This window comes from Propithecus coquereli, unplaced genomic scaffold, assembly GCF_000956105.1.
Source record: "Propithecus coquereli isolate 6110/MARCELLA unplaced genomic scaffold, Pcoq_1.0 Scaffold305, whole genome shotgun sequence".
NCBI lineage: Eukaryota > Metazoa > Chordata > Mammalia > Primates > Indriidae > Propithecus > Propithecus coquereli.
In genome coordinates this window covers 1,715,965-1,737,944 of record NW_012148675.1, presented here as the reverse complement: position 1 = coordinate 1,737,944, position 21,980 = coordinate 1,715,965, and the positions used below count along the sequence as shown (strand labels likewise).

The 21,980-nt window shown below is 35.6% G+C and overlaps 1 protein-coding gene across 5 annotated transcripts in view; it reads right to left on the bottom strand.

Annotated features, from left to right (window-relative positions):
- The window catches only part of RTN4 (reticulon 4), a 79,139-nt gene that overhangs the window by 44,893 nt on the left and 12,266 nt on the right, over positions 1 to 21,980 (bottom strand). For 4 of the 5 annotated variants that reach the window (XM_012649856.1, XM_012649853.1, XM_012649855.1 and 1 more), the window contains exons 2-3: positions 9,810 to 9,866; positions 6,726 to 9,119 (exon numbers count right to left, since the gene is read on the bottom strand). In XM_012649856.1, coding sequence (XP_012505310.1) covers positions 6,726 to 9,111 — 2,386 coding nt within the window. In that variant the 5' untranslated portion in view covers positions 9,112 to 9,119; positions 9,810 to 9,866. The remainder of the gene's footprint in view (positions 1 to 6,725; positions 9,120 to 9,809; positions 9,867 to 21,980) is intronic. The other variant, XM_012649857.1, reaches the window with a different exon arrangement.

Genomic DNA, 21,980 nt, shown 5'->3' with positions numbered 1-21,980 from the left:
AAAAAAAAAAAAAAAAAAAACGGGCAAATGATCTGAACAGATATTTTTCAAACACACACAAAATATGTATGGCCAACAAATATATTTTAAAATGCTCAACATCACTAATCACCAGGAAACTGCAAATCAAAACCAAAATGAGGTATTATCTCACCCAGGTGAAGAGGGCCATTACCAAAATGACAAAAAACAACAAATGCTGGAGAGGATGCACAGAAAAGGAAACTCTTATATACCACTGGTGGGAATGTAAATTAGTGTAACCACTACGGAAAACAGTATGGAGCTTCCTCAAAAAATCACAAATAGGTGACCCATCAATCCCACGACTGAGCATTCATCCAAAGGAAAGGAATCTGTACCTCTATGTTTATTGCAACACCATTCGCAACATCCAAGATATGAAATCAACCTATGTGTCCAACAGATGAATGGATAAAGAAAGTCTGGTGTGCATACAAAACGTAATACTATTCAGCCATAAAAAAGAATAAAATCCTGTCATTTATGACAACCTGAATGAAACTGGAAGATATTATGTTAAGTGAAATACACCAGCAACAGAAAAGTTAAACACTGCTTGTACTCACTCATATGTGAAAACTAAAAAAAAGCTGATCTCACAGAAGTAAAAAGAATAGAGGATACCAGAGGCTGGGAAGGGTAGGGATAGGGATATGAAGAGATTTGCTGAAGGATATAAAATTACAGATAGGAGGAATAACCTCTAATGTTCTATACTACTATAGGATGGCTATAGTTAACAATAATATATAGTTTCAAATAGCTAGAAGGATATTGAATGTTCCCAACATAAAAAAATGATAAATGTTTGAGATAATGGATATGTTAATTACCCTGATTTGATCACTATACATTATATCTACCAAAACATCGCTATGTACTCCATAAATATGTACAATCACTATGTGTCAACTTAAAAACATTTTTTAAAGATAGGAAATGTTTCAGATTAAAGTGCCAAAACAACCATGACAGCTAAACACAATACCTGGCCCTAAACTGGTTCTTGTACTAGAGGAGGGAAATATGCTATAAAGGACATTATTAGGTCAACTAACAAAATTGGAATACAGATGGTAGATCTTAAAAAAGCATTCTATCAGTGTAAGTTTATGAAGTTAATAGCTACACTGAGGTTATGAAAGAGAAAATCCCTATTTTAAGTATTTAAGATAAAAGGACAGAACGTATATAACTTATTCCCAAATGGTTCAGGAAAAACAAAGATGTATTTATGTGTTCATATCCAGTTATCTATAGAAAGAGAGATCACAAATGATAAAGCAAATCCGGTAAAACATTAATAGGTGAATTGTGATGAAGGGTATAACACATTCTTCATACTATTTTTATTTTTCCAACTTTGTTTTTAAAGTTTGAAGTTATTTCCATATAAAAAGTTAACTTAAAAAAAGGAATTAGTTTTAAAACAAAACACATCCTAAATGACACCATGGGTTTGTTTTCATTTTGCTTAATTCTAATCAGAGAATTTAACAACTAATGTATCATTAACCCTTCTTCTAGCATAGAGTGATTTTTCAGTTCTGAATAAACCTAAATGTTTCTTTGCTCTTGGTCACACATGGCCAGTTCACAAATCCATCTATGTGCCTAGCTACAAGTAATAGGTTTACCTACTGACCATACTATCCACCAAAACAGGATCTGGAAAACTTTTTATCATATTTGTATAAATTAGCAGGTCTGTGCATTCTACTCACATTTGCTATCTGTAACTTTCAGAGAATCATCTTTTCCATGAAGAATATCCCAAAGGCAATAGCCCTTTTTCTTCCTTAACATGTATGTGCTGGTGGCCGCCTACTAGTAACCATTACACACTCATACCTCTCAACTGTCATTCCTATGCCAAACTGAGACTCTCATGCATCATCTAACAAAACATTTCAATTGTCTTGTGGTAGTGCTGCCTGTCAGTTAATTATTGTTTTCAGAAGTTTCACCATTTTGGTCTACATATAGAATAAATGTATGCAAATATTAGAATATTTTACCTTATACCTTTGTTACTATACTTTTTAAGTGAGTGGAAAATTGAAAAATTAAAATGCCAATAATAATCATAATATATTTTAAACAAAAATGGAAAACTGGGTACCCAAAGCATAAGTCTTTAGCCACAGACTTTTTAATTAAAGAACATGTATGAAATGCTGGGTCCAGATCATGAAAAACTGCCTCTACATAAGGAGGTACTAAAAGAACAAAATAGAGTGAATGCTGATAATTACGGATTGAGAAAAGAATCAGCATTTACATTCCAATATTAAAAATACAGTTTGTCACAAACTCCTTTTCAAGGGAGGAAGACTATTATTCATTCATTTTCTTGACAAATTTTATCCCCCAATGCTTAATAAGGCACCAATGTCTACATCATAATAACTTATTCAATTTTCTTGCAAAATCAGTCTTTCTTCCCCAAACTAAAACAATTCTGCCAACAAAAAGTCATTTTAAGAAAACAAGAAGTGATCCTTTTGTAGTTCATAAGTGTCATGACTGGGTTTTCATGCTTATGTGTAGGATACACTTCCTTCAGAGAGTGAGACCTTGTTTATGAGTACATGTTACCTTTCTGACGTGAGAAAAAATAAAAATTGGAAAACAAAAAAATCCTAAGGAGAACAAATGAGATAATAAATAACTTGAGGAAATTAATCTTAGTTATTATTTAATACTTCTCAATGCTTTTAGTGTTTAGATGTATATACATTAATAAGACTGAGAAAATTTTTTAAAACACCTACATGTATCATAATTAGAGACAATATAAAATTTTTAAGCCACCTGAGTAAGCATAGAGCCTCCCTTATGTTCTATCAGTCTACTGCTGTACTTTGGTCCATTTGACTTCAGTACACTTCACCTGCACTTTCCGGAAGATACGGAAGTGTCTATGATCATTATAACATACATCATGTCTTTACCAGTCTGTCTCTACCACCTGACTGAAAGCTGCATAACAGTAAGGCTTTGTCTTAGTCTTCATCTCCCTGCCCCCAAAACAAACTAGTGTAGTGCTTGATATAAGCATGTTAAAGCAACTACTCACTTGATTTTAACAGATGCCTGTTATAATTAAGTCAAGAAAATTATCAAGTTGCAAGGACCTAATCTAACCCCCTTCCTTTTATAGAAAAGGAAACTGACATCTAGAGAAACAAAGTGATTTTCAGTGATAAAGCCAAGACTAAAAATTTACATACCAACACTGGGTTTCCTTCCCATGACTTTTGTGGAATACATACATTTGGCGTATCCAAATAATTCTCTATTCCCTAGTGAGTTGATAACGATAGTTAATACCAAAAAGGTTAAGTCAAAGAGGCACAAATAACTATTTTCTCAGAGAAAGGACATAAATATCTTCTAACAAGAGAATGCCCAAGCACTGCTTATACTTTCTTCTTCAACCATCCCTACTAAGCTTTTAAAGGCACTGCTCTGAATTCTAACTAATAAGCCATAGATCCCTAGGTTTAACAAAATCAATCCAAGAAATAGCTCACTCCTGAAATCTTGAAATTACTGAGAGCTGCCACCTACTAGAGGACTGCTAGATTTAAGTTTTGGGAGGACACTGAGGGGAAAAATTTTTACATGTCTCTCAACACTGCTCACGTCTGGGCTTCTCCTTGCTCTTCACCTACAATATCATCACCATGCTGCTCTGAACTTCTCAGACCTTTCTTTCTCTTGTTCCCTCCTAAACCATTTTACTTTGCTGTTCAAAACCCCCATTCCACTGTAAACCAGCTCCCCTGATCCTCAACTTCTTTACTGAACATCCCTGTTACCTCACCTTCACTAAAATCTGGCTTTTCCTTGAACATACTGCTTTTCCCTGTGGAATTCTCTATATGGAGGCTGCTAGTTCTCCTATACTCTACACCAGTGGTCCCCAGGCTTTTTGGCAGCAGGGACCGGTTTCAGGGAGACAGTTTTTCCATGGATGGGGTAGGGGATGATCAGAGCTCAGGCAGTGATGCGGGCCTGGTTTCTCACAGGCCAAGGATTGGTACCAGGCCACGGACCGGGGGTTTGGGACAGCAGCTCTACACAACGCAGGAAGGAGGGGGAGGTCAGCACCTTCTGCTCACCAATGCTGCTTCCAGACTTTCATTTTGGAGGTCTTGGGCAAAAGTCTTGCCTATTCAGCTATGTCATTCTCTATCCTTCCTCATTGCTTCTATTATCCTGACAGCTGCCTCCCTGTCCTTTGCCAAAGACTCTTGCCCCTAGCTCCTAATCTTCCTCCCCACCTCCAGTCCTGCCATCATCTTGTGTGACTTCAGTGTCACGTGGAAATGCAATCCAAAATCTTGGCCTCATAGTTTACTTGACCTCATCTCTAGCAACCTTCACCCAACTCCACTATGAGCCTTGCCTCATAGCCAAACCCTGGCCATTATAATCAACCTGAACTGCTGCTATTCCTCTGAAATTCTAAATTTAACATCACACACGCGCACACACACACACAATCCCACTTTGCCCACAACCTCCTATTATTCTGACGTTCATTTATTCCTATACTTTTGGTTCTTACACCTAATTTGGACCTCAAGTTCACTGACCTTCTTACTCCCCTCCTATCAACTCCCTCTTCTCTTCGCATCCTTCAACTTAGATGCCACAGTCCACCACTTCAAATTTCTCTCTTGCTATTATTATCCTCAACTCTCTTGACTCACTGTCCTTCCACTGGGCGCACCTGGCAAAACAAAACCTTGAATTAATACAACCATTTGCTTTCTCTGATCTTATACCTAGGCCATTTAGCTGCAAGACCTTTGTTTCCCTAGTCAGAGGTATTTCAGACCTCTTCCATCCCAGCATGTTCCAGTTCATTCTCAGTAAATGACTCAATATACTGCTTTAAAGAATAAACATAAACCATCAAACAATTCCCTCAACCTCCAGCATAAAACCCTAGCAGTATCATCATTCACACTTTCCTCTCCATTCACTACAAAGCACTCTTTCCACCTAAGGCTAATTTCTTCACCTGAACTTGGGAGTTCATCTCATACCCTTCTGACTCTCTACCAACACCTGTAATCACTTTCCCTCCATCTTTAAAAAAAGAAAAAAAATGCTCTTCCGCTACCCCATACTCTCCCTCCTGCTTGCTAACACTCTTTCATCATGTTCTCAAACTTATTGAGAGTGGTCAACATTTAAAATCCGTTTGCTCAAGTCCCATTTACTGCTTAACCTTAGGCCGTGCCCACTCACACCGTTTTCCACTGTCATGCCAACACTTTCCCCCCTTTTTGACAAACTTTCATTCCTTATCTTAACTGATTTCTCTAGTATTTGGTCATTTTGACCATTTCTTCGACCTTTAATCTTCCTCTTCCCTTGGTTCTCCCTAGTTGATATCTGTGGCTTTAATTTATACCTCCAAGCCCATGACAAATACACACACATAGCCAAGTTCTCTCTCAAGAGCTTCCAATATGATACCCATAACTTCTTGGATGTCTTGTAGGTACCTCAATACCAACATATCCAAAACTTAATTTTTTGCCTTCTCCTCTTAAACCCATTTTATTCTCTCATGTTCCCTATCTCATTTTCTCATACTACCATCCATACATTTGCACATATCAGAGAACTGGGGTTCCTGGAGTCATCTTTCCATCTTCCCCTCATCCTTCATATTCCATATCCATCAAATACCAAGCCCTATGTCTCTGTGCTCACCCCATTGCCTGAACGTTCATAATCTCCTCTTTCTTAGATTACAGCAACAATCTCTTAACTTTTCCCTCTGCTACTAGTGCCACCCATCTTGAATACATAAGTATACTCAGTAAATTTACCATAATCACTACATATTTTTATAGAAAACATAGCTAACTTTTAATGCTAAAATAAAAAACACATGAAAAAAACTCACCTTATACAAACCAGATATGTGGAAAATGTAGTCAAAAATGAGAATCAGTACTTGCCAGAATTCATAATAGCATACCTCAATTTACACTTTTCAACAAAATGTGTACACTCAATATGCCTAGCCTTATTCCCACCAGTGAAAAATATACTATACTGAATATTTAAAACATGCTACAGAAATATTCTTTCTTTAAAAATTAAATATAAAATAATTTCTGGGATAAAAGTATATCTGAAAAATATTGTTTTAATATCACTTGCTCTTCATGCTATCAAGAAACACTGAAGGCAAAGAAAAAGAAAGAAACAAACACTGAAGCCATTTTTTTTTTTTTTAAGAGATAGGGTCTAGCTCTGTCACCCAGGCTGTTGTGCAGTGGTACAATCATAGGTCACTGCAGCCTCAAACTCCTGGGCTCAAGCCATCTTCCTGCCTCAGTCTCCGGAGTCTCTAGGATTATAGGCATGAGCTACAGTGCCAAGCATGAAGCCAATTCTAATAAAAACAGTTTCTACTTCTGTAGCACAATATATTATTTTAAAAGTGACCAACAAGTAACTGTGGAAAAGTTTTAAGAGCAAGGGTGAGTGTTGAGTGCAAGAGGAGTAGAAAAAACACTAAAACCTTTAACTGAGACAGTAGAAAAGACTTCTTATCAATGTGATACATTAGACACCATAAACATAATATACAACACAAAATGCAGTGGAATGTTCCATGATAAGTCAAAAAGTGGCACAAAGCACAAAACAGTGTACAGATTGATTACCTGAAGTTTTACTCAGCTCTGCTGAAAATACAGCAGATGGTGATCTGTCCTTTTTTTCCGTATCGGCTTTTTTCTCAGCTTCTTTCATAAGAACTTTGGGTTTAACTATGCTGCCTATCTCTGTTTGAGTGGCCAAAGCTGAAACATCTGGAGGCAGTAAGGGCACCTTTGTTATATCAGACCTATTTTTAGAAAATTCATCTGAGACATGGATTTTCTCTTCATCTTTAGGTTGTATGTTCTTGAAAGAAAAATCACGGGGCAATTCTGTGCAAGGCAATGACCCAGCTCCATCCTGGACATTAACAATTTCACTTTTGGGGGGTGCTTCTAGGTCACTGTATTCCCTGGCTAATTTCAAAGAGTCATTTTTAGAACTCACAAATGTAGGGAACTCATCTATAATCTCAATTGGAGATGAATCTGAAAATGTTTCACTTTCTCTTATTTGTGCTTCCTTAGTAATAAATATGCCATCATTTGAACAAATTGTATTATTGAGCTCCTCCATCTGCAAAGGAATTTTTTCCTTTTTGCTCAATGTTGAGATTTCATCAGGTGGTAGGGTATCTTTTGTGGTATCTAAGTTGGGCTTAAAAGATTCCAAATATGGCTTTCCTCCCTCAGGTGGTAAAACACTGAATTTTTCCTTATTTTCATATGCTAGCATTGACTGAGATGAAGTTTTAGTAAGACTTTCTTTCACAAGTATCACAGCTTCATCTTGTTTTTGTGGAACTTCAGGTATTGAATCATCACTGAACAAGTCAACTGGTTCAGAATCAGGTGAGGAATCTTCGACTAGCTCAGAATGATCAGGATCTGGCTGTTCAACTTTTGCAATTTCTGAATAATTAGAGAAATCTGGAGTTGGTTCAGTAGACAGCTTTGTTTCTTTAATTAAATCGCATGCAATAGATATATAAGGAGCTTCTGTCTCTTGAACAGCTGCATTAATACTTTCAGGCTCTTCTTCCTTTACTCCTGATACTTTTTTTAGTGATACATTCATGGCCTCTTCATATGGTGGGGGATTTTCAGGCTCAAGTTTTATGCTTTCATAATTCACAGAAGCAGCTTCTAATGGTGACGAACTGGGCTGCACTGCAGAAGCACCAACACTAGGAGCTACAGAATTTAATGGTGCTTCCATAACAATGTCAGGCAAAACTGGTGAAGGAGTAGCTTCAGATTCTTCAAATGATGGGCAAAGCTGTGCTACAGGGTAAAGTGACTCCTGCATAGCTTCTGATGTTTGGACCAAGTCCATTTTTGTTTCATAAGCAATCTTTGTACCTGTAGCTTCATTCAATTCACTTTCACATGCTTCCTGTACTAAATCTGGGGTTAGACCTTCAGGCATGTTCGCCTCTCCTTCCTCAGTCACCTTTGATAAATTATCTGTTGTGACATAATCTGTCTCAGAATCCTGTGTTGCTACAAGGAAAGGGTTTGATGTTTTCATGCTAGTACTCTTCTCTGTTACAATCTGAGCCTTCTTTTCTTCTATTTTTTTTTCATCAGTCTTATTTTCTGAAGTATGATCGCCTAACAAAGGAAAAATGTTTGCTGCAATGCTCTCAGTTGCTGCTGGGTTAAAGGGAGCACATGTGATATATGCTCCTGAACTGTCTTTTACAGCTTCTGGTGTACTGGGTAAAGAAGTATCATCATTACTGCTTTCACTATCTTTTTCATGATTAGTTTGCTGAAGGCTATCTGCAAAACATTTTTTATCCACTTTACTTTCCAACTTGCTCTCTCTATTACCTTCAGCAGCCAAAACATCCCTATCTTTCTTAAAAGTATCTTTCACTTCCCAAACTTGCTCAAATGGTTTGAAGTCTGCATATTCCTCCCTCAAAGGAACTTCTACTGCATCTCTCTTTTCATTAAAACTGTCCTTTGATTTTTCTGGAGACATAACTTTGTCCTCTTCTTTAACCAATTTAGTAAGGGCTACAGATAACTCTTGTTGATTACGAAGGATATTACTGCTAACTAAATCCTCTTCTTCATCTTTACTCTTCACAATTACTTCTTCCCTAGGGTTTGCTGCTATTACGGCAGGTTCTGCTTTTGGAGGGCCACTGAATGATGATCCCATTTCTGAGTATTCTAATTCTGAAAACTCTGTTACATCTCTATCTATAAATGGATTTTTTGCCTTCTCTGAGAACTCTTTAGAAGATTCATTTAAAGTTTCTTGGAGTGTTCCTTCGGTGGATAATACTGTTGATAAATTACCAAGGTATTCATGTTCTTTAAAAGAAGCAGCTGAGAGAGGAGATAGAGAAGGAAGAGAAGCAGCAGTTTCAAGCAGGACAGATGGGAAATCCTCTTGACCAGCCGAAACAGTGTTACCTGGCTGCTCCTTCAAGTCCATAATTTTTTCTGTGACCATGGACAGAAAGGAAAGTTAGAGAATGCCAGTGTTCTCAGAGTTAATGCAAGTTTTATGACAGATTAAAAATAACTGTTAGTAAAGACTTACTGTTAACTAAAGTGAAATGTTAATACCACTTAATAAATAACAATCAAATAGACTTGAACCATTACTGAAAATATCAAGATATTGTCAATAACACACATTCTTGGCGACACAGGCAATTACATGCTATGCAAAGTCGTAAGTCTGAGAAAACCTCAAATGTGATCAACTGAGAAAAGCTACTTTTAACTAGTTTTAGAGGAAGAGAAGAAGATTTGAGAAGACAGTTTGAGTGACAGTATAGAAGGAAGGGGCACTGGATAATTAAATGCAATAAACCAGCATTCATTTACATAAAAGCCTTTTTTGGCTATACTCAAGTAAACTGTATTTGGAGAAAAGGAACTGTCAATATATAAATGTAAATCAAGGGCCCAAGAATTCCTTGCATATTTCCAATTATTAATCAGGTTCTGCTGATTTCTTCCTTAGGCATAGCATGTAAAATGCAAATTTCAACTTTTTCAGTAGACAAACATTCTTGGAACCATGCTAATCTTTAGTAAATGCAAACTACTCTGTATAGAGTTAATATAACTAAAGGGTTAAAGTTAGAATACACAGAGGATAAAAGGCTGGCAGAAAGAACTTGCCTGCAGGGCAGTGTATCACAGGCTCAGATGCAGCAGGAAGAGCAAAAAGGGTCTCATCTGAAAAACAAATAGAATATAACCTCAGCAGAAATAAAGACAGGTTGAAAGGAGACTAAAGATAAGAGGAATAAGCAAGGGTTCAGTTTGTAATGAGTTAACACAAAACTTTATCTACAGACAAAAGGCCAAGATTGAAAGGAAGTTGGAAAAAAGTAGTACCATTAATTCAGGTTAAATCACCACGTATATATTATAAACTTGATTAAATGCTCTCCATAGAACCTACCATTTTTCAAGAGGCAATATAACACGTTTATGTTAAAGAAATTTCATGAATTAAAGTGGCTTTAAAATATTGTTCTTATTTAACATATTGTATCCAAAGCTTTTACTCACATTTTAGGATAGGTAAATTGTCTTGTCCTATTCAAGTCAAAAATAAAAATCAAAAAGATGAATTTAAAAAAATTAATAACTTTTAATCTTTTGTTATTGGTGTATGTTCAATTTAGAACATGCAGAGATTCATGCACTTTCTCTTACATTCTTTTAATAGGCTGTCTATCTTAAAAGAAAAAAGATTCTAACAGTTATTGCACAGTGTTCTTTGAAGACATTAGTCCTGTGTACCATTGTTCAAATGCCAGAGTCCAAAATACAAAAAAACCCCTAATTATCATTAGGAAGATACTTATTATTTTTGTTTTCTTTAAAATTAACACAGGTGAGGGCTACTTGTCATTCCTATACATAATTAGTGAGAGACTCAGGCAATTCAACTCCAGAGACCATTTTCTTAATCGTGAATTATTATAAATTGAATGTTCATACCCCCTCCAAAATTCATATGTTAAAGCCCTAACCCGAAATGTGATGATATTTGGACATAGGTCCTTTGGGAGGTGATTAGGGTTAAATGAGGTCATGAGGGTGAGACCTTGGTCCAATGGGATCACTGCCCTTACAAGAAGAGACACCAGAAAACTAGCGCTCTCTCTCCCCTAAGTACACACAAAAGGTCACATAAGCACATAGGGAGATGGAGGCTACCTACAACCCAAGAGAAGGAGCCTCAGAATAAAACCTACCTTGTCAGCACCTTGATCTTAGACTTCCCAGCCTCCAGAACTACGAGAAATAAATATTTGTTGTTTATGCCACCAAATCTATGATATTTTGTTATGGCAACCCAAGCTATTAATAATTACTCTGTGCCCTAATATTAACTTTGTACAATGTCATCATGTACCTGCAGTTAGAAGATCCTGAACCAAAGATCTTCTGTTGTTTATACTAGAGAAAGGCCTCTAGCATAAGACAATTTGAAACAGCCTGAGAGATGACAGGAAGGTATTCTTTTACCAGAGAGGATCTAATAATAAATCTGGATACTTCTATCTGGAAGGACAAGCTAGAGAAGGTTGGTCAAAATAGATTAAAATCAAAGAGATGTAGCGATCAGGAATATGAACTTGTGTCTTCCGAGGGTATTCCCCTTGAATAGGAGAGCTAACTTCACAATGTCATATAAATTTTAGATAATTCTATACTGGGCATGATGTCATATTTAAAAGATTCTTAAATGGGATGGTGAGGGAAAATCCATGATGTGTGTTTAAAAGGGTCTCCTACAACCTAGAACAATAGGCAGATTGGGCTACTCATCCAAACCAGTAAGATAATAATGCCTTATAAGATTTTTAAAAGTGTATACACATGTATACACATTTTTAAAAGATGACTTGCTTTGTGATCTTGGTTAAGTTACACAGTTTATCATTTGTAAAATGAGAGAAAGTTCCTTTCAGCTAAAACAATGAAATATAAGCTTATATAAAACTGAGATCTGGGGGTCAAAGAGCAGAACCAAATAATTATATAACTATTTCATCTAAATAAAAGGTAGCTAATTCTTAAACAAAACAGTTGCCTTTTTCATCTAGACAATGTAGTTAAAAGCCACTAATTCAGAGGCCAGTCTATTTGTAAAGTGAACTACGAACATATACTACTGTTAAAATTAAAAGGAAAACAAACTATATCTAAAATTGTACCCAAAATCTAAAGTATTTTTTAAAATATACTGTATCTTTATTCCTATCCAGTACCAGAATCTCTGATAATAAAAACTATATTCCTGGAATTTGTCCAAGTAAAAAAGTTTTCAAATTGGTATTTCAAATATTCACTAAGTTTAAAAAAAAAATCTTCATTTTGTAAAATGGGATTCGATGCAGAGTTAACCACAAAACAAGTACTGCATTTCTGAAAGCTCTTATTTAAAAATCCAGAATAGTCACTACCATTCGGTTCTTCAAGAGAGCTGCTCAGACTCCTACTAAAGCAATCATGGATCATGGAATTGAATTGCCTGGGTTTAAATCACAAATCCATCACTTACAACTGTGTCACCCTGAGAAAATTATTGCTTAGCCATTCTGTGCCTCATTTCCTCATTTGTGAAACATGAATAATAGTATCTACCTCAAAATGTTGGGAGGGAGTGGAAAAGAAAAAAGAAAACAACTTGCCCTAAGTCCCAGAGCTAGGAGGCCAGAAGGCCAGGATTCAAACCACAGTCTAACTCCCAATATATTCTGTGATGTGTTTATGCACAAGTGCAATAAACGATGTTAATTCATCTATCACCCTCTCAAGTTTGTTGTCCCAAAACAAGATAAATTGTCACCCAGCAAATTTACCTTGTAAATATCGGAAATACTGGACTGATTAATTATTTCTATTCTACAGTATAAAAATATTTATAGAGACATTAATTAACATGGGCTAGGTACCGTGCTGACCAGGCACATTTGTTTCAAATGCTCATCCAATCCTCAAAACCACCATGTGAGGTAGATACTACTGTTGTCCCCATTTCACAGATGAGGAAACAGAGACATAAAAAGGCTAAGTAAATTTCCCCGGAATCATAAAACTGAAAGTGATAGATCTGAGACCCAAATCCAGAGAGTGTATACGTCCATGCTCTCTTCTGTGACTACTCTGCAGTACTTCCCTTTCCTGTACTTAGAATTTTAAAATAACTAATAAATAAAAGTAAGGATAGGCCGGGCACGGTGGCTCACGCCTGTAATCCTAGCACTCTGGGAGGCCGAGGCGGGCGGATTGTTTGAGCTCAGGAGTTCGAAACCAGCCTGAGCAAGAGCGAGACCCCCGTCTCTACTAAAATTAGAAAGAAATTAATCGGACAACTAAAAATATATAGAAAAAATTAGCCGGGCATGGTGGCACATGCCTGTAGTCCCAGCTACTCGGGAGGCTGAGGCAGGAGGATTGCTTGAGCCCAGGAGTTTGAGGTTGCTGTGAGCTAGGCTGACGCCACGGCACTCACTCTAGCCCGGGCAAAAGAGTGAGACTCTGTCTCAAAAAATAAAATAAAAGTAAGGATATTAAAAGAGAATTCTGATCAATAATACATATCATAAGCTGCCAAATTCTAAGGCTAAAAACACCTAAAATTATTTGTTTGGAAAAATATTACTAATTTTACGTTAGTCTTTATTTTTCTGTAAAAGATCCTGACTTTCACAAATGAATAAACAATGTTAAAATCAAGGATACTATATTAAGCAAAAAGCATAACATTCTAAATTACTGAGTTGTGTTACATATACACTGTTACATTATTAGACTTTAAAAAAAGGGCAAATGATGCCTCCTCTTTTTATGATCTATTCATAATGCTAACTACTGAATGAAATAAAAACTTTAATCATCAACCTCATTTGTGCTGTTTTGAACTCACAGCCAAAAAAATTAACACATATTAAAGACTCAATTATGTCCACACTAACTAAAAACATAGTGGCACTTTTCCAAAAATAAACAAAACAACAAAAACAAGTTTTCACTAAAGAATAAGCAAAGAGGAAGCCAGAACTTTCCCATTAATCTCTCCATCTATGCTACCAAATTAATATTCCCAAAAAAATTTCTATATATTCTCTTGCTCCAAACACTTACAAGCTCCCAGTTATCCACTGAATTATAACTAAGGCCCTTAGATAAATGAAGTCCTCCACCATACGGCCCCAACTTAACTGTCTAAACTTATTTAAACAATTTTTCACCTATCAACTATGCTAACTAAACACCATTCTTCCTAATCATACCCATGCCTTCCCCTTCTACATCTCTGAATGTTGACATCCATTAAACCTCAAATTCACCATATCCAACCTTACTTTTTTTCTAAAACATACCCATGCTTACCTTATTTTTGGTAATCATCCACCACATTTTCAGTTACCTAAAGCTCAGAAAATTGAGTAACTTACCCAGTCACATAGCTAGTTAAATGACAAAGCAAGAAAAGTATAACTCTGCCACTACAATCAAATATACATTTATTTCCTCATCACCCCTGGTAAAATGAACAGAATCATGCTTATAATGACAGCATGAAAGATGAGCACCATTCACAGAACAACTTTTTCCAAATGATCTATCCCTCATGTTGGTCCTAAAGCTAGATTCATTTCTTTACCCTGAGTATAAATTTAGACTACTTCCCTCTAACATACTTTGAATGCTAATTACTTCCGTCACATAAGGATCAGTTTCAGAATTAAAGCTCACTAAAGAGACTTTTAAAGTATATCATTTTTTTAAAATATAAAAGCGGTATATCAGTTTTTAATTTTTTACTAATGAATTCAAAAATATATATACTCTCACAATCTCACCAATGTCTGCACACATTTTACAGAGTATTTTCCTTGACATGTTCATTTCAAAAACTTTCATCAACCAAAAGTGTAACTGGTCAGTAAAATCTTATCTAATCATGAAAGTAGAGAAAATGCATTTTAAAACTATAGAGAAGAACTTCTGCTTCTGGCTATAATAGGAATTATATCAGATTAGCTCTTCCAATATAAACAACTATAAATATGGACAAAATATAGAAAGCAACTACCTTGAGACACTGGACAACAGGTAGTATAGGAGTGTGAATCCTGAGAAAAGGGAAGCATGTGAAACAATTGTCCTGGCTTTCTGTCTGAAGACACTTCCTGGTCTACAGTATAGGTAGGAGGAGCCCAAGAATACTGCACTCTTGCTAAGCTGAGGAGTTGCCTGAAATCTGCAGGGCAGGGTAACATGCAAAGGAAAGCTTTATAGAAAAGGAGTTCCAAAAATCTGGATATGGGTTCCTCTTAAATTCTGGGGTGAATACTATGCTGCACATGCACAGCACAAGACTCAGCAAGGCCTAGCCAAGAAACCTATGGTAGACTTGTGAGCTAAACGGATATTTCGGAGGACAGACAGTGCTGGAAGACTTGACCTAATAATTTTGACCAAAGTGGAGAGAACTCACTGAACACCACAAGCATACAACTGAGACCCCAGAAAGGGAACACCTTAAGAGTAGGACTACTCTAACCTCAAAGTAAGGAATACTCTAGACCAAGAGTCAGCAAACTACAGCTTATGGGCCAAAACTGTATTGGAACACAGCCATGTCCATTCATTTATGTATTGTCTATAACTACTTTTGCACAATAAAAACAGAGATGAGTAGTTAAGACAAAGGCTGTATGGCCCACAAGCCTAAAATATTTATTATTTGGCCCTTTAAGAAAAAGTCTGCTGACTCCTGCCTCTCAACCCACCCTAACTTTAAAATCAAAGCTTGAAAGGATCAAGATGATTTGCCAGCAAATTAACTGCCTGCTAGAACAAAGTTAACACCACCACATCCATGACACGCAGTATAAACTAAAAAAATTACTGGACATGTAAAGAAAATATGACCATAAATAAGAAAAAGTAGCCAATATAAACAAACAGAAATAATGTAGAAGTGAATTAGCAAACACTAAAATGGAAATTAAAACAGCTACTAAAATATTACTAAGTAAGCATAGAACATAGACAAATTGTGAGAACAGACAGGGAATCTTGGTAGAGAAATACAGATTAGAAAAAAAGAACTAAATGGAAATGCTAGAACTGGAAATTACATTAACAAAAAAGAAAAAGAAAACTAACAAAAAAACACTAGATGAGCTTAAAAGCAGATTGGACAATACAGAATAAAAGATTTATTGATAAATAAGCTTAAAGAGGAATTAGTAGAAATTATCCAAACTGAAGCACAGTAGGGGGGGAAAAAGGTAGGCGGAAAAAAAATGAACAGTGACCTGAGAAACAATCAAGCAGTTATAGTATCTATAATTGCAGTCCCCACAAAAAAGCAATGGTGAATGAAGCCGAAGAAAAACCTAAAGATAAAATGGCCTAAAATTTGACAAAAGTTGGTTATTTTGAAAACCAACAGACCCAAGAAGCTCAATGAACTCCAAAGAAGGATAAACACACCACTACAAAAAGGCATATCATAGAGGTCAAACTGAAAACCAAAGATATAGAAACAACCTTGAAAACAGAGGCAAGAGGCAGGGAAACAACAGTAAGAATGACCTGATCTCTCACAGGAAGTGATGTAATCCAAAAAGTAATGGATTGACTTTAACATGATGAAAAAACTGACAGTCTAGAATTATACAGTCGATTCTCATTATTCACTGATTCTTTATTTGCAAATTCACCTACTCACTAAATTTGTAATGAATTGAATGTATTGAAAATATGACCATATCAAAGTCAATACCTGAACCTCGAAATCAATACCTGAAGCACTTACAAGGGCATGCACATGTGCAGAGTGGACAAATATTTGGGTCATCCACAGTGCACATTCCCCGGCTAAGGTGGAACAAGACAATCCTATTACCTTCTTGTTTCTGCTCACACAGTGTAAACAAGTGTCCTTTTGTTTTTCTCATTTTTGTGTTTTGTTGGTGATTTCCCTGTTTAAAATGGTCCCTAAGCACAGTGCTGCCGTGCTATCTAGTGTTCTTAACCACAAGAAGGCTTTGATGTGCCTTACCGAGAAAATATATGTATTAAACAAGCTTCCTTCAGGCATGAATTACAGTGCTGTTGGCTGAGTTCAGTGTTAATGAATCGATATACATTAAATAAGGTGTTTCTATTTTTTTAAATGGATATATATACTTATATGTATTTTGGGGGTACATGTAATATTCTGATACCTGTATACATTGTGTAATGATCAAATCAGGGTAACTGGGATATCCATCACCTCAAACATTTATCTTTTCTTTGTGTTGGGAACATTACAATTCTTCTCTTCTAACTATTTTAAATATACAATAAATTACTGTTGACCGCAATTTCCCTACTGAACTATGGAATACTAGAACTTATTCCTTCTGTCTAACTATACTTTTGTACCTCAGGTGTCTCTGAATAGAAACACATATAAAACAAGGTTATGTATTGATTGGTTAGCAAAAATATTATAACCATAGGCTTGCAGGGACCTACTCTCTATTCCACCTAGGAGCAATGATTCAGTTTTTGCTAATTCATTGTTTTCAGTGACTATAGAGCAGCAAATATCAAGAATTGACTGATTCATCAAAAGTATCCAAAAAATTAAAGATCAGTAAAAGTATTTTCAGATAAAAGAGATGAAAACAAAAACTGAAAGAATTTGACCCTGAGATCTGCACTATAAGAAACGTTAAATGAAGGTCTTCAGAATGAGGGCCAGGCGCAGTGGCTCTCGCCTGTAATCCTAGCACTCTGGGAGGCCGAGGCGGGCAGACTGTTTGAGCTCAGGAGTTTGAAAACAGCCTGAGCAAGAGCGAAACCGCGTCTCTATTAAAAATAGAAAGAAATTAATCGGACAACTAAAAATATATACAAAAAAAAAAAAATTAGCCGGGCATGGTGGCGCATGCCTGTAGTCCCAGCTACTTGGGAGGCTGAAGCAGAACGATTGCTTGAGCCCAGGAGTTTGAGGTTGCTGTGAGCTAGGCTGACGCCACGGCACTCTAGCCCAGGCAACACAGTGAGACTCTGTCTCAAAAAAAAAAAGAATGAAGGAAAATGATACCAGATGGAAACTTAATCTTCATAAAGGAATGAAAAATGGCCTAAGTGGTAAATATATAGGTAGATATATTTTAAAAGACTTTTCTCATTTCTTAATTTTTTTAAAGAATTGATTTTCTGAAGCACGCATAACTATAATATACAACAATTATAACACACATAGAAGCAAAACTTATTATAAAAGTACAAAGGATGAAAGGAGTATATGGAAGTATAATGTTTTATTACATGTGAAACATGTAAAATGGTATAATATTTATGGTAGATTTTGATAAATTGAGAATGTATTCTGTAACCCCTAGAGCAACCTCTTAAAAAATAAGGAGGTAAAGCTAAAACCTCAACAGAGGAGATAAATCTGAATATTAAAAAATACCCAGTTTCTCTAAAGGGAAAAGAAAATATAGGAACAAAAAGCAGATGGGACAAAGAAAAAAAGACCAAATCTTACATTAATAATTACATTGAACATAAATGGTCTCGGTAAAAAGGCAGAGGTTTTCAGACTGGATGAAAATCCTACTATGTGCTGTGTTCACAAGACACACTTTAATGATAAAGACACAGATAAGTACAAGAATGTAAGAACAAGAGATCATCTAAGCACTTATCCTACAAAATCTGGAGTGGCTATATTAATGTGAAAACATAGCAGATTCAAAGACAAGGAGTATTATCAGAGATAAAGAAGGGCATTTTATAATGATAGCATAACACTTCACATTATGATAGACATAACACTAAGTAGATACAACACCACTAAAAGTGTATACAACACACATAAAGCAAAAACTAAAGGGAGACAAATTCACAAATTTTAGTTAAAAATTTTAACACAATTCTCAGTTGACAAAATAAGACAAACATATACACACACACGCACACACACACACACACACACACACACACAAGCAGTGAGGATACAAATGATGCAGGCCATGCTATCAATGAACTAAACCTAACTGACTTTTATAGAACATGGTTAGAAACAATAATATAATATACATTCTTCTCAAATACACACAGAATCCTCAAGATAAACCATTTACTGGACAATAAAACAATCTCAATAAACCTAAAAGGACTGAAATCATGCAGTATATGTTCTTTGACCACAATGGATTCAACTGAAATCAATAACACAAAAACAGGAAAATTCTCAAATGTTTGGAAATTAAACTACAAAATTCTAAATAATCCATCAATCAAAGAAAATAAGGGTAAAATTAAAGTATATTCTGAATCAAATGATAATAATTTGTGGGATGCAGCTAATGCAATACTTAGAGAGAAATTTATAGCTCTAAATGCTTTTTTAAAAAGCCTTAAAATAAACTGTTAAAGGTTTCACTTTAAGAAACTAGAAAGAGAGCAAGATAAACCCAAACAAGTAGAAGAAAATAAATAATAAAAATAAAAGCAGAAACTAATAATATTAGAAAATAGACAATAGAGAAAAATCAACAAAACCAAAAGTTCATTCCTTGAAAAGATCAATAGAATTGACAATCCCCTAAAATGACCAAGGGAAAAAAAGAGAAAGAAATATTGGAAAGAGTAAAGAGAATGTATTGCAAATAAAAGAGGGACTCTCACAATAGGTCCTAAAAACATGAGACTATTAACAAATTTATGGCAATAAATTAGACAGCTTAGATGAGTGGACAAATTCCTTGATGTTCACTTACCAAGATGAAATGGAAAAATTTCTTAATACCCAGTCATCAAGATGAATTAGAAGAATTCCTTGAAAGACACAAATTACCAAAACTGACACAAGCAGAAATTGAAAATCAGAATAGCCCTAGTGACTTAAAGATAAGTATACTTGTAATTTAAAACCTCCTCAAAGAAAACTCCAAGCACATATAGTAGCAACTAACAAATGAAAAATTTGTTTAAATATCATTTACAATAGCAACAAAAATCATAAAATACTCAGGCATAAATTTAACGAGAGATGTACAAAACTTCTATGTTGAAAACTACAAAACACTGCTGAGAGAAATTACAGATGTTCTAACCAAGAGAGAGATTTATCATGTACATGGTTTGGAAGATTTAATATTGTTAAGTGTCAGGAAAATTGTTCTCTGAGTTTCCTCTTTTTTTTACTCATCTTAGGAGCAAAGGGACTCTGTCTGCTTTGTTCCTATCTTTTCAAAAATGTCTGTATAGCAAACAGCCTTGGAAAACAGAGACAGTGTCTTCCTTTTGAACAGGCAGTCATGCTTATTATGTGGTATAAAAGATTCAGTTTCCCTAAGCTCAAAATTCCTCTCATATAATACAACCCACTGCAGGTACAGATGTCACTTGGCCCTCTTAATGTTGCTCTGTGGGAAATGGGGCTCAGGGAACCAGCACAAGAAAATGGTATTCTGGCTACTGTCACTGCTGTAAGTAATAAAGTCCTCTGTCTCTGACTCAGAATCTTATGTCTCCTGCCAGCATCCACAAAACTATGGCAAGCTAATTTGTTAGCTTATAAATACAGCAAAATCTCAAACTCTAAGATGTTGATTCTTCCCATATTGGTCTACAGACTGAATGCAATCCCAGTCAAATTCACAGCAGGCATTTTACAGAAATGAACAAGCTGATTCTAAAATTTTTTTTTTTTTTTTTTTTGAGACAGAGTCTCACTCTTTTGCCCGGGCTAGAGTGCCATGGCATCAGCCTAGCTCACAACAACCTCAAACTCCTGGGCTCAAGCAATCCTCCTGCCTCAGCCTCCCGAGTAGCTGGGACTACAGGCATGCACCACCATGCCCAGCTAATTTTTTCTATATATTTTCAGTTGTCTGATTAATTTCTTTCTATTTTTAGTAGAGATGGAGTCTCGCTCTTGCTCAAGCTGGTCTCGAACTCCTGAGATCAAACCATCTGCCCGCCTCGGCCTCCCAGAGTGCTAAGATTACAGGCGTGAGCCACCGCGCCCGGCCAACAAACTGATTCTAAATTTTATACCGAAATACTAAGACCTAGAAGAGGCAAAACGATTTTGAAAAAGAGAACCAAACTTGTAGTCACACTACTTGATTTCAAGACTTACGTTAGAGCTATAGTAATCAAAACAGTCTGGTATTGGTATCAGGACAGATAAATAGATCAATACAACAAAAGATAAACATAAATAAACACATTTCATATGGTCAACTGATTTCTGACAAAGACACCAAAGCAATTCAATCCACAGAGAAAAGTATTATCAAAAAATTCTGCGGGGAAAGCTGAATATATAAATATGGAAAAAATAAATCTGGATCTGTAACTCATACCCATTGACAAAAAGTAATTTAAGATGGATCACAGACTTAAACATAAAAGGTAAAACGATAAAGCCTCTAGAAAAGAACATAGAATGTCTTCACAATCTTGGGAGTAGGGCAAAGATGTCTTAGCACGCAGAAAGCACTAACGATAGAAGAAAAGAAATGATAATTTCCTTCAAAGTTAAAAACTTGTACTCATAAAAAGAAACTATCGATAAAATAGGCAAGCAACAGACTGGGAGAATATATTCACGGCACATTTATCTGACAAAAGATTTGTATCCAGAATATATATAGACGTCCTACAAATCAGTAAGAATAAAAAACATACAACCCAATTTAAGAAAGGACAAATTACTTGAAGAGACACTTCACAAAAGAAAACATACACAGAAGACATGTAAAAGTCCTCTAACTCTAATTCATTAGTCATTAGGGAAATCTGAATTAAAATCACAGTGAGAAACAACTACATACACATTAAAATGGTTAAAATTAAAAAGACTACTCTCTGCACTGGGAGAAGTTCTCCTGCTACAGCCCCTCACCCCTTGGAAAAAAAAATTTAAAAAAATAAAAAGACTAATAATATCAAATGCTAGATGCCATGCCCAGGTAGGTATATATTTTTTATAAGAAATTGCCAAACTGTTCTCCAAAGTGATTCTAGTTCCACTAGCAATGAATGGGAATGTAAAGACACCAGAATTGTCATTCATTGCTGGTGGAACTGGAATCACTTTGGAGAACAGTTTGGCAATTTCTTATAAAAAATATATACCTACCTGGGCATGACCTCATCTCTTTAAAAAAAAAAAAAAACAAGAAAGAAAGGAAAGAAAAGGGAAGAAAGGAAGGAAGGAAGAAAAGAAAAGAAAAGAAAAGAAAAGAAAAGAAAAGAAAAGAAAAGAAAAGAAAAGAAAAGAAAAAAGAAAGAAAG